The 13,084-nt window shown below is 39.3% G+C and overlaps 1 protein-coding gene across 1 annotated transcript; it reads right to left on the bottom strand.

The window, feature by feature from the left end:
* Nucleotides 1–1,239: 1,239 nt before the first annotated feature.
* Nucleotides 1,240–11,271, bottom strand: dapk2a (death-associated protein kinase 2a). The gene is made up of 8 exons (XM_088413349.1): nucleotides 11,093–11,271; nucleotides 8,122–8,343; nucleotides 6,098–6,236; nucleotides 4,687–4,816; nucleotides 4,509–4,584; nucleotides 4,010–4,162; nucleotides 3,884–3,929; nucleotides 1,240–2,655 (listed from the first exon to the last, which is right to left on the bottom strand). The coding sequence occupies exons 1-8, from the start codon at nucleotides 11,152–11,154 to the stop codon at nucleotides 2,002–2,004; spliced, it is 1,482 nt and encodes a 493-aa protein (XP_088269475.1). The 5' UTR covers nucleotides 11,155–11,271; the 3' UTR covers nucleotides 1,240–2,001.
* Nucleotides 11,272–13,084: the final 1,813 nt, after the last annotated feature.

A 13,084-nucleotide genomic window follows, 5' to 3' on the forward strand; every position in this document is an offset into this window, starting at 1 on the left:
AGAAAAATGATGACTTTTGAGTGGAGTTCATTCTCCAGATTGGTTTTGAGTTTGTTACTTTTAGGAAAAGTTTCTACAACTTGTTAAACACTGTGCCGTGTACATTGTTAAATGCTTGAAGTTTATTACTTTTAAAAGAGGTTTGCACAGGTTGTTCAATGGTGATGTATGTGTATTGTTAAATGTTTGAGACAGCGCTGAACCCTTCATATCCCTTCATCGCATTTTCCTGTCCTTGCAACTTACCATGAAAGCCCGATTCCCATGTCTTTATTTTTGGTTTGAAATAACTGAAGGGCAAGTTCCCACTCATTCTCTGCATTTTAAGATGGCCTGGGAAATTATGACAAGGAAGTTTGACTGTTTGGCATTTATGTTGAATAATATTTACTCTGAAACAAAATTGTCATTTGGCTTCATATACCATTACTGAGTTGTGTGTAGGTGGGGGTATTATGTAAAACAGGTAAATTCACTGTAAGGGAGTCTTTAATTGCATTACTTTTAGAATGAACCACTGGAAAATGTTAGCATGGCTTTTGTAGTGTACAATGTAAAATCACAGTAAGATATGGTAAACAAATGAAAATTTGTGCAAAAGGTTGTAAATCCCTTGTAATGTAGTGTCATATCACAGTATTGTTTGCAGTGAAGTCACAGTATAATTGTGCTTTTACAACAACACATTGTAATCCACGGCTGTGATATTACAGTATGCTGTTTTAAATGCATTCAGAGGATGTTGCTGGAATCATTACTGTGAAAGTACAGTCATGCAAAACTTATAATTTACCAATAATTTACTGTGAAATCACTGTGAAATTTTTACAGTGAACAATATTGCTCCCTTTACCCATCAAGAACTCAGTTTTGGACCTCCAGAGATACACTTTAAGAACAAACTACATTTTCGAGCTGAACTGCAAATGCGTTGGGAAAAACAGTAAAAATATACATAGCCTACTTCATACTTCAAATTGTATAATATAGTTACAGTACTGTTATCTCCTACTTACAACATCTTTACGGTTCAATATTTATTTATTTGAATGACTAAATACAGATTGACTGTAACATATATTTACTGGCAACAGTAAAGATTGCATACTTCAAATTTTATTGTGGAGTGATGTCCCCAACATAGAGTACATGAATATGTTTCAATATTTATTTATTTGAATGACTCTAAGTACAGACTACAGATCATACATTTAGAGCTGTCTAAGGTCAAAACCCACAAAGAAAACCATCAACTTCATCAGAGCCATGGAGAAGCCAAGTACAACATGGAGAGCGACAGCAGGGTTTCTCAACACTGCGCAGGACTGGCTGCTGTCAGTGGATTTGAGTATTCAACTCAAGTTCCCCCAGCAAGTTGCTGAGACCACCCTCAGACCCAACATCGTTTTGATGTCAGAGGCAACAAAGAACGTTGTCATGCTAGAGCTCACGGTGCCGTGGGAGGAGCGAATGGAGGAGGCCTTTGAACGAAAAAGGGAGAAGTATGACAGCCTAGTCAGGGACTGCCACAGATGAGGATGGAAGGCCAGGTTCCTGTCTGTGGAGGTAGGGTGCAGAGGCTTTGCCGCCCAGTCTCTGTCCAGGGCATACATTGCACTAGGCATCACCGGAGAGCAAAGGATAAGAGCCATCTGCAACAACACAGAGGCAGCAGAGAATGCCTCGAGGTGGCTCTGGATAAAGAGAGCGGATCCGTGGTTGAGCGCTGCTGGGGCATAAGCTGAGGCGTCATGAACCTCAGCTGGGCCACCGGAGAGAGGTTGTCTGATGTTCGAAAGGCCCGAAACACCCAATGGCCTCAGGTCCATCAGTGATGATGTGCCCCAGTAGGTGTTTCACTACAAACTAGCAACAATCAAGATAACATTTAAAAAAAAAAAGTTTGACAACTGAGGAGTGTGAAATCACAATTAGATACAGTACCGTTGTATATTTATAGCAGATGCATGCCGAAAGATTTTAACTCAAACAAATAATCATCTATCTTTGTTGCCCAGCTTTGGTTAGGTCCAGATTGGTCCCAGACAGCAACTCTCCTCCGCAGGAGCGGTTCAGCAATTCTTTCAGGGCTTCATTGACCTCATTGTTGAAGACAGTGGTCAAGCTGACATTGGGGTAGCCACCTCCCCCGTCGGTGAGAGATGAACCCATAACGTCCTGCAACCATGTCAGCTCAATGCTAAGTTCTTGGTTGAGTGCGTCAAAGTGGTTCTGTCTTTCCTGGTAGCGACTGCTGATGCCATTGAGACCAGAGCTAAAAGATTGCATTTCATCTTGTAGACTTTTCTTCAAGGACTCCACTTTACGGAACTCGTACCGAATTTGCGAGAGCTCGTGGCGCACCCCTTCACTCTCTTCCTTGTACCAGGCCTCTTTCTCATTGTATATAGAGACCATGGCATCAATATCTTCTTGCAATGAATCATGGGATGCTGCCAAGCTCATGAATGACCGTTCCATTTGATGAATGTCCTCCACCACCTGAGCAAAGCGCTCAAAGTTTACATATGTGTTATTAGGTGGCATGCTTGAGTGGGACTTTATAGTGTACTCCCTCAAACGCTTTGTCTTGAGCTGGCGCCTCTCTTGTCTCTGGAGCTGTTGGCCTTTATTTTCCTCCTTGCGCTCATTAGACTGTAGGGTTCAAAAGGCAGATAGGATATGTTTAATTAGGCCCTTACGAAGTTGATTTTACAAAATAAAATGATGGTCAAAATTTAGATCAATTATAAGAAACACCGTATTTCTCTGAGTACAAGTTGGATTTTCCTCATTTGCAACCTCCATATTAGGGGGTTGACTTATAACCACTTAAGTGAAAACAGACCCATTTTTTCCACATATCTGTCATTGAATAACATTAATTCAAATGCGAAATAAGCACTACAATGTTATTTACGGGGCTTAAAATGATTATACTGTATATACCTCTAATTCGATATACTGCAGTATGCATCCGTTTTAGAATGGAAAAATTGACTTTTTGTCTAGCGCCGCCTTATTGTCTCTGTGTTGTCAACAACGAGGTTGCGTGGATAATTTTTGCAGCGGACTTTGACACATTATGAAAACGAAAGGATGGCTTGACTTGTCTCCTTCAGCCCTTGGATGTGCTCTTGAACAAGCCGGCATGGCTGTCGGCAGGAGGGGTAGAAGAAGCATAGGGCAACCTTCCACGCCCTCATCTTACAATACTCGTCCCTTAGATAAAGAACATCCCAGTGAGATCATTAACAAATCACCTCCGAAAACCTCAATTTCAAACAAACGTGGAAGAATAATAAAGATGTTTGCACAAATGACGAGCAGGAAAGAGGGGACGTCTGGGAGTTAAACGGCGCTATTTGGCGTGTCAGATAGTAATAATGACTTTTAGGACTTTTCAACGATTAATTTTCAGCTGCGTCAAAAAAATAAAGCATTGAAACTTCAAATCATTTTATTGTCGCATCATTAGTTTCAGCATTTGCATCTTAGCACACGCGTACATTTGACTTGCACTTGTTTCGTGTGTGTGTGTTTTCGCCGCCCCCCCTGCAACAATTTGTTATTCGATATTTGATGGAGAAATCTAAAAGTATCAGTTTAGACGTCACTTGCCCAATACTGCTGCAGTAGATACTGCAGTATCTAAAAGTACTGTAACTTTGTCATTTTTATAACACACACTATGTGTGATAATTGGACAGCCATGATCTATGAAACTACTGAAGTCAGCCCTAGACTTATAATCAAGTTTTTGTAAAATAACCCAAATTGAAGTTAAAAAAAAAATGGGGGGGGGTCGTCTTATACGCGAGGAGGACTAATACTCAGAGAAATATGGTACTCATAAAAGTATACTCAAAGTATTTCACACAACCTTAATCCATGGATGATTAAGAGCATCTTGAATTGTCAGTCTTTCCCTGTAATTGAAAGAAACGACATTATAAAATCATTGGGAATTTTATTTTTACAATCAATCTAGAATCTGTCAATCTCTTACTTTTTGTCCCTCTCCAGTAACTGACTGATGAAATTTTTGGCGAGTTCACTGGTGTTGCAGAAGAACTCCTCATCAAACTCATAATTTATGGCTGTAATGTTCTTCAGTGTATCTTGTTTCGTCTCCCCAAGGAAAGGAGAAGCACCACTTAATCTGTAACATAATATAAAGACATACTACGTTTGTTTTTCTGTTTGAGGTGAAATGAATTGGACTCGAGTTTACCCTCGCTTTTGTGGAGTCTAATCTGCAAATCACAAAAAAGTGTGGTTAATTGATGCACATTGAAAAGCATGGGGGGGGGGGGACAATTTTAAACCCTAAAAATTCTAAGAAACAACGATAAAATTCCATTGAATCATCTATGAAAAATGGGCAGGGAAGCCAAAACAAAATATGAAGAAAAAAAACAAAAGCAAATGTGAAAATACGTTTGTGCTAAATCATGAGTTGGTGGAGGTTCAACAGTACTGTATTCTATTTGTCATGGTTCACTTACAGGATGTAGGTTATGACTCCAATGCTCCACATGTCTGCTTCCAAACCCAATGGTTCATAGTTCACGATCTCAGGGGCTTTTTTTTTTTTTTTCCCAGAAAAAATGAACAAAAAATTACAATTAAAGTAGCAGAACACAGCATCCTGTTAAAGACTCGTGAGCACATAAGTAGTCTTACCAACAAACTCTGGTGTTCCAAAGATGTGTTTGAACTCCACTCCAGCTTCAATTTTGTGAGCAAGACCAAAATCAATTAGTTTTATCCTTGGCAGTGGCACATTTTTATCCAGCAGCATTATGTTTTCGGGCTGTAAATAAAATAAACACATTCGTCAAGTCAAAGTTCTTTGTAATCTACAGTAATGAACTTTCAAGTTTCAAAACTCTTATTTAGTTATTAAAAAACAAAAGCAACACAGCAGTGAGATTTAACAGATTGTTGTGGGAATCTAATGAAATGCAGGTGTTAATTAACCAAAGAACCTGAATTAATGTCCCTCTTCAGATTGCATGAACTGTAATACAGTGAACCACAACCAGCTTCAAGTCCCAGAATCAAAAACTTTTACGCAAGCCAAGCTGGCATGCAAAGATTAAAGATGTGCACTTGAACAGCAACGTGTGGTTCTCCGTCTACCCAGCCAGCTCAGCCACCTCATTTCCAGCCTCACCACATTTGTTCAACTCTTCTGCCAATCAGCCCTAAACACCAATAGCTGTTACAAATCACCTCAGTATATAACCCGGTCTCTTCCTCACAAAAGTACATTGTCTCTGCGTCACGCTGAGCTTTCCAGCAATTCATCCGGCCTGTCTGCCCGTGTATTGATTCTGTTCGTCCCCAATTATCCGATAGCCTGCCGATTAGACCTGACCCTTGATGCTACGACCCTGCCTGTATTAGACTACGCGCTCGCCTGCTGCTCTAACCAGCCTGCCCAAGTCCCCGTCCCATCCGCTTCTCCTCGCCCCAAACCCCCCACATCTATGCCCCATTCTTGTCAGCTCCCACTCCAGCAAGTACCTTCTAGTCAATAAATGTTCAGTTACTGCACTTACTTGACCATGCGTGCTCTTTGGTTCTCACTCCTGCACCCGTAACAATTTCTCTAGTTGATGAAAGGCCATATCACTAAAACAATGTATTCTCCTGTCAAACCTCTGTTCAATCTTGCTCCCACGTTTTTAATATACCTTATTTTTCTAACTATAAGCCGCGACTTTTTCCTCATGTTTTGAGCCCTGCGGCTTATAGTACAATGCGGTTTATCTGTGTTTTGTTTGTTTATTTGTTTGTTTGTTTTGTTTTGTTTTTTGCTACCCACCAGCAAGCTAATGTGTGTATCTGTTCGAGATGTCAATTTATGCAACAACTAAACTGGGTAAATTTGTGATGTATAAATGTTATATACTGTACAGTATACAGTATATGTGATTTTATGTATTTATGATTGTACTGTATATGAATTATATAGAATGTGTTATTATGTTCACTAAAATAAACTATCAAAGTAGGCAAACAATTACAAAATTACATCTCAGTACAGTAGTATAGTAGCTTAAAGGTTATATACAGTGAATGGACATACCTTGAGGTCAAAGTGGGCTATTTTTCTGGAGTGGAGGTAGTTCACCCCTTCAAGGATTTGCTTGATGAACTGGGTTGCCTCATCCTCGCTTAGAGACTCTTTCTGGGCCAAGAAGTCAAACAGCTCACCCCCGGAGACCCTGTAATTCAAACATTTAACATTTAGCTGACCATGAATACGGTTATTTTTTCTTCTGAATTAAAATCTAACTTGATGTCCGTGGTGCAACCTGAGGACCAGCAAGGCTTTCTCTGCTGGCCTAAACAAACTAGAAAGACACATTTATTCATAAATATGTTTAAATAAAAGTATTCTCCCTGGTCTGTATGGCATATATCAGCTGTTTTAAATTGCTTCTAGTGCTTTTCATTTATCCTAGAGTTTTTTTCATTTAAATGGTTGGCTACAAACTTTTTATCCAATCATATTTCAGCTAGCTAGTGCTGTAAGGTTGCATGAAGCCTACAGAATGAAAAGAGAAGGGCCTGTGTACCTTGAGTGAATGGGCACAGCCTGTTCGGTTTACAACGCTCGGACCAATCATCTCGCTGCGACCACAGGGCAGACTAGCTTGGCCAACATAGAAATCAACATGTGTCCTGGATAAGGTCTCCCGAGAGTCCGACGGTGTCATTTTGTCGTAAAGTGCTGTGACTTTGAACCAAGAAGGTTTGTTTGCTACCAAAATATTTTTCTCAACCCATGGTGGCAGAAGGAGGAAATAGGTGGATCTGGTTACAGATATACTTAGCATCAGACGTGGGCAGTCCGTTAGCACCAACATATGTTGCTGGGAACGCTTGTTTGCGTCTGATTCGTTTGGTGCCGTTTGGAGCCATACTGTGTTTTGTCAACCTGAAGTGTTTCAAGAAAACAGCAACAAGACACCAAATAATCTGAATGTGTTGAATGACACCATCTACCAATCCCAATCTTAATATCGATCCATAAAAAAGGGGCACCTGATTGTAAGGCGCACCATCAGTATTTTAATAAAAATTAAGGCTTTTAGGTGCGCCTTATAGTGTGGAGAATATGGTAATCCCTCATTATTAGGTGATAATTAAAAAAAGAAACGCGAAGTAGCGGACGGAATTTTCATGCATTTGGGTACCTGAAAATTTTAAATGTACTTTGTAAAAAGTATTTATATTTTACATATTGAAGACAAATATTATTGCAGTACGCATATTTACTTAAATCTTAAATGATCAAACCTTATGCAGTAACTGTACTGTTATCCCTTCCCTTCCCATCCCTTTGGCTGTAGTCTCACGGAGAGCAGGAGTTGTAATCTACTCCTGCTCCAACTCCTCCCCTCCCTGGTCGATGGTCATGCTGGGAGCCAATCACGTGTCTTGTAAAAGTGCCTGTCTCCCTCATGAAACTCACAACACTTAGGGAAATGCGAAGAGAGAGCAGGAGAGAGCAGCTCTGCATCGCAGTGTTGTCAATCGCTTACCTAGATTTCTTTTGTAATAAATTGGAATATTAAGTGTAAACACTGATTGTTATCATGTTTGGTCAGCTACAGGCTTCACTCTAATCAGACTTCCGTGCACCGCTAACACAATGCGGCTCTCTGTGAAACTACAGTCAAGGGGATGGAAAGGGAAGGGATAACAGTACAGTTACTGTATAAGGTTTAATAATTTAAGATTTAAGTAAATATCTGTACTGCAGTAGTTCAAGGTCCGAAGAGTGCCTGGGGCAATTGCATTTATAGTTAACTCGTCTGGCTGGCTTGCAGAAAACCTTCATAGCGCATCCCTCTGCAATATAACTTTATATATATATATATATATATATATATATATATATATATATATATATATATATATATATATATATATATATATATATATATATATATATATATATATATATATATATATATATATATAACGTTTTTTTTTTTTTATCCAAAAACAATCTGTGATTCTCTGAGGGAGCACGGGATCACTGTATATTAAACAATTTAAAAAAACAACAACAAAATTTTGTAAAAGTAATGAGTCACTCACAACTCCAGAATGAGAACCACATCCGTGCGGTTTTCGTAGACATCATGAAGCGTGACAATATTTTGATGCTGGACGTGCTGTAGAATCTGCACCTCGCGTTGTATCTCGTCCAGCCGGACTCCTCGAGAACTGGCATTACTTTGACGCTTTTTGATGAACTTGGCAGCAAATTCCTGTCCTGTATTTTTCTCTCTGCATTGCTTAACAATGGCAAACTGTCCACTAAAACACAAAACGTAGAAGAATGATTACTTTGTTTTAATACGTATTAGCCGAAAAGTGACTTTCTGAAAACCATTTTGGTAAAAGCATGCCTAGGTCCAATGTTTCCACTGGCAAATGGATGGCAAATTGGGTGATCAGAGAGTGGCCAGTGCCATCATGTAGCTCTGTCAATGCACAGTGCATACATGCCAACAAACTATTAAAATTATAGAACCACAAGTCTCAGGAGATGATCATGCAGATGAATAATTTTGTTGAAAAAAAGCAGATCACAGACATGACATGAAACTAAAGTCATTTCATCTCAAGTCTTTTGCTTTTAGAAAACACAAACCTACAACAAATCAAGAAAAAAAAAATATGGTAGTCAGTAACAATTACCGTATTTTCCGGACGATATGTCACACTGGTATATAAGCCGCAGCAGCAAAATATGAGGAAAAAAAATATTTTTGTCACGGATAAGCGGCACTGGACTATAAGCCGCCGATAATAACATCAGATCTTTATGCAAAAGGATGGTATAGGAAGTTTCTAATCTTTTTTTAGTTATTTAATTTTTTTGTAATTGTCTGCCAACAGCAACATCCTCTCTTTAACAGACTGAACATGCCCGGATGTTTAGTCCCAACATATTTATAGAAAATGGATGGATGAATATCTGTTGGTTAAATAGCGGTTCAAAAGCGAAATCAATTCTTCAATAGCATATTTTTTTTTGTCTCCCTTTGTTTGATAGTTTATTTTAGTGAACATAATGACACATTGTACATAATTCATATAATACAAGAAAATCTTACAGGAGAAACACACTAGAAAAAGGAAGCAAACAAGAAAAAAAGAAGCAAACAAGAAAAAGGATGCAAACATGAAAAAAGAAACCAAAAAGAAGCAAACAAGAAAAAGGACACATACATAAAAAACATATAATACATAAATAAAATCACATATACTGTGTACTCTATATAACATTTACACATTACAAATTTACCCCAAATCTTATACATTATCTTATTAAATTTAGACATAGATATATTTTTTTTAATAATTTTTTAATATATTGTTGTAACTCTTTTTGAGCACAGCCATTGAGTCACATCTTTTCAGTTCTGTTTGATAGTTGTTCCATGAATTGACACCTCGAACAGATAGACACATTTGCTTGCTGGTGGCTAGCAAAATAAAATAAAATAAAATAAAATAAAATAAAATAAAATAAAATAAAATAAAATAAAATAAAATAAAAAACAGATAAGCCGCACAGGACTATAAGCCGCCGGGCTCAAAACATGAGGAAAAAGTCGTGGCTTATAGTCTGAAAAATACAGTACTTTTTTTAGACAAAACTGGAGGAAAAAAAAACATGTGCCGGTAATGACAAAATTCTAAGGGAAAAAATGTAACCAAACCCAACACTTGCATCAGATTAGATTGTCTTGTTAATCTTTTCAGCATTTTGTGGAGAATTTTGCATTAACATTTCTTTTGTCTATAATACAGTTTAATAGGAACTACATGCAGATTTTCATTATTCTTTAGCCCTATCCCTCTTCCCTGCCACTGCCATTAAAAAATGAGCCTTATAAAAATGTTTGCTAAATCTCACACATGGAGCTCACATAGAAAAATAATTTCGCCTATATTTGGCAGGAATACAAGAGAGATTGATCCCCCACTCTACTAAAGCGCACATTGCTTTTTTTTTAATCTCTATGTGACTATTTGGAAATAATACCATGATGATCTGTTGAGCATTCCATGAAAATTCATAGCCAAAATTCATATGCAAAGTTCTATGGTAATTATACTTGGATACACTGGTGTATGTGACGAAACCTTGAAGAATACAGTACAAAAATACAAAGGGGGCATATTTTTCAAAAAGAAAAACACATCCAGTTACTACTTTGGCCCTGAAGTGCAAATCACACAAACCAATACACCAAGCAAACAAAATAAGGTAATCACAAACAAAGAAAATCTTACAGGAGAAACACACTAGAAAAAGGAAGCAAACAAGAAAAAAAGAAGCAAACAAGAAAAAGGATGCAAACATGAAAAAAGAAGCCAAAAAGAAGCAAACAAGAAAAAGGACACATGCTAGAAAAAAAAAGAAGCACAAAGATAAAGGAAGCATTCAATAAAAATAAGAGCAAACAAACTCCCTTACGGAAGTGGTTGGTGTTGGTGGGGGAGAGGGGTGTGGACTCACTCCTGATTGCACAAGAGGGAGCTGATCAAACACCCCCCCACCCCCACCCCCACCAACCACTTCCGGTAGGGAACGTTAGTTTGCTCTTTTTATTGTTTGCTTCGTTTTTCTTTTGTACTTCTTTTTTCTTGCGCGTGTCATTTGTTTGTTTGCGATGAAAAAAAACTTGACTTGTACTCGGAGAAATACGGTAGTTTGCATTGCAGCTGTTAGAATTGGGGAACCCTTATGTTGGTGTCTCTGCGCGTACAAGAGGAAGGACAAAACATGATGCAAGACTTAATTGCTGACTTCTAAAGCTAGAACACTTTTCAAAAAATGAAAATTTAACTGACAAAAGTCACTGATTAATCAAATGTTTCAAGAAAATAACCCTAATGTAATAAAATATCATTCTCAATTAATCTATTTTGGAAACGTTGATGGCCACAGTAACCATCAACTATTTTTTAACAAGCTATGAACTTAAGAACAAACAATCCCAATTATGTTTACTCGTGTATTTGTAAACACTGAAAAAACTTTACACAATACCTTCCCAACTCTTTGCCGATTTCATAAAAATCTTCAACTTTCTGTTGCTTGAAGATATCCATGTTTGAAGTCTCCTCTGTTGTTTAAAAGTGCAGTTTGATCCCTGCAAATACATGCATGGTTTTACCTCGTGTTTGAAATATCCTCAACAGCTTACTTCTACAAGGGGACGAAACTGTCATTCATCTAACTACCCCTGAAATACTGTGCTCTGCCTGACTTTTCCATTCACAACACAAACGCATACAAGCTAGTGGTGAGTCGGGAAATGTCTTGCAGTTAAAAATAGTCAATTGTGAACTCAGTGTCCTCTGTGGAGGGGCTTTCGAGCCCTCTCTGCCATGTGCTGACACTTGATGTGCTCCCATTACAAACACGTAACTCGCAATATCACATTGCTGGAAAAACTTTGGGGCTATGGCTCTGTACTCCTTTCATGAAAGGTAATGCATTTGACTTGTAGGTATTCTGTATATTTTTTATTAAATTTGAAGGCACATGTCTGGGTTATACAGAAGTAGGTAAGAATGTAGGCAATGGGTCACAACCTTTTTAAAAGCGAGAGCGACCTCTTTGATATTATGGAGGACCGAAAATGCCAAAATTCAATGAATAAATGTACCCTTCAATAACTAAATTAAAGTGTCATTAAATAGTTGAATGATTAAGTACTTACAAGTGTCATAAATTAAATACATGTCTAATAAATAAATAAATTACATTATTCACATAAAACACATAATTAATGAATGAAACATTTAATTAATTAGGCATTAATTTAATTAATGACACTTAATTAATCAAACATTTATTCAATTAATTACTCTTTTAATTAATGACACACTGATGAATTTAGTTTTGCAAGGGGAGCCACCATCTGTCCCAGCCCCTGCCTCTAGGCCGCCCCCGGGACGCCCTTGGCTGGGTATCCCGCCCGGGGCCCAAAGCGCTTACTTTGAAAAAAAATTGAGTTTTCAAAGCAGGCCGCAGCTAGGAATGATGAAATTGGACCCCGGTTCTATTTTGTGGGTTTTCCCTCCTTAACTGGGGCCTTGATTGAGAGTGAGAGCCGGGGGCTGGGGGCAGTATAGTTGCAAAGCTGAAACTTAAAGGTAGGGCACCACCAGGAGTGGAGTCTGTGACTTAATTTCACTCACGGAAAACCTCACCCAGCCCGGACACGGACAGGATTGATAGATTGACAACTTTGTCTCGATTCCGTGGGCAGTGTTGCATGGCCGCTCTTAGTTGGTGGAGTGATTTGTCTGGTTAATTCCGATGACGAATGAAACTCCGGTATGCTAACTAGTTACGCTGCCCTTCGGCTGTCAGCGTCCAACTCCTTGGAGGGACAAGTGGAGTTCAGCCACGCAAGTTTGAGCAATACCAGGTCTGTGATGCCCTTAGATCTCCGGGGCTTCACGCGCGCCACACTGAGCGGACCAGCGTGTGCGCCGCCCTGCGCCGAGAGGCATGGGTGACCCTCTGAACCCCGCTCGTGATAGGGACTGGCCACTGCAATTATTTCCCACCAACGAGGAATTCCCAGTAAGCGTCGGTCATAAGCCCGCCTTGATTAAGTTCCTGCCCTTTGTACACACCGCCCATTGCTACTACTGATTGGATGGTTTAGTGAGGTCCTCATATCGGCCCCGCCGGGGCCTGGAGGCGCCCCATCGCGAATCGTCCAACGCCGACCGCACCCCGCCGCCGTCCGGTAACCTGATATCCCCGCCACAAAACCCGAACACCCCCACGTGACCGGCCTTCGCGACCGATGCCCACCTGGCCCCCTCCGGCAGGCCCCAAGCACCGCACCCTGTCTCTTGGCATGTTGTTTATGCTATAAAAAGAATACATGGACTGAGCACCAAATGTAGCTGATTTCTGATCCAGATCGCTGGGACGTAAATCTCATTCTGGTCAGAGAATCGCCTTTTCTCGCAGTTGATACGCGTCAATACGCGTCTGTTCCAGAGCACCCATCCATTT

Source organism: Hippichthys cyanospilos, chromosome 4, assembly GCF_059441005.1.
Source record: "Hippichthys cyanospilos isolate Australia breed blue-spotted pipefish chromosome 4, RoL_Hcya_1.0, whole genome shotgun sequence".
Classification (NCBI taxonomy): domain Eukaryota; kingdom Metazoa; phylum Chordata; class Actinopteri; order Syngnathiformes; family Syngnathidae; genus Hippichthys; species Hippichthys cyanospilos.

Bases quoted from the DNA above. Each gene is read 5' to 3' on its own strand.
- dapk2a (XM_088413349.1), bottom strand. From the start codon at position 11,154: ATGGATATCTTCAAGCAACAGAAAGTTGAAGATTTTTATGAAATCGGC. The intron at 4,585-4,686 runs GTAAGACTACTT...AAAAAAAAAAAG, and splicing joins TGGAACACCAGAGTTTGTTG to CCCCTGAGATCGTGAACTAT. The intron at 2,656-3,883 runs GTTGTGTGAAAT...TGAACCCTACAG, and splicing joins TTAATCATCCATGGATTAAG to TCTAATGAGCGCAAGGAGGA.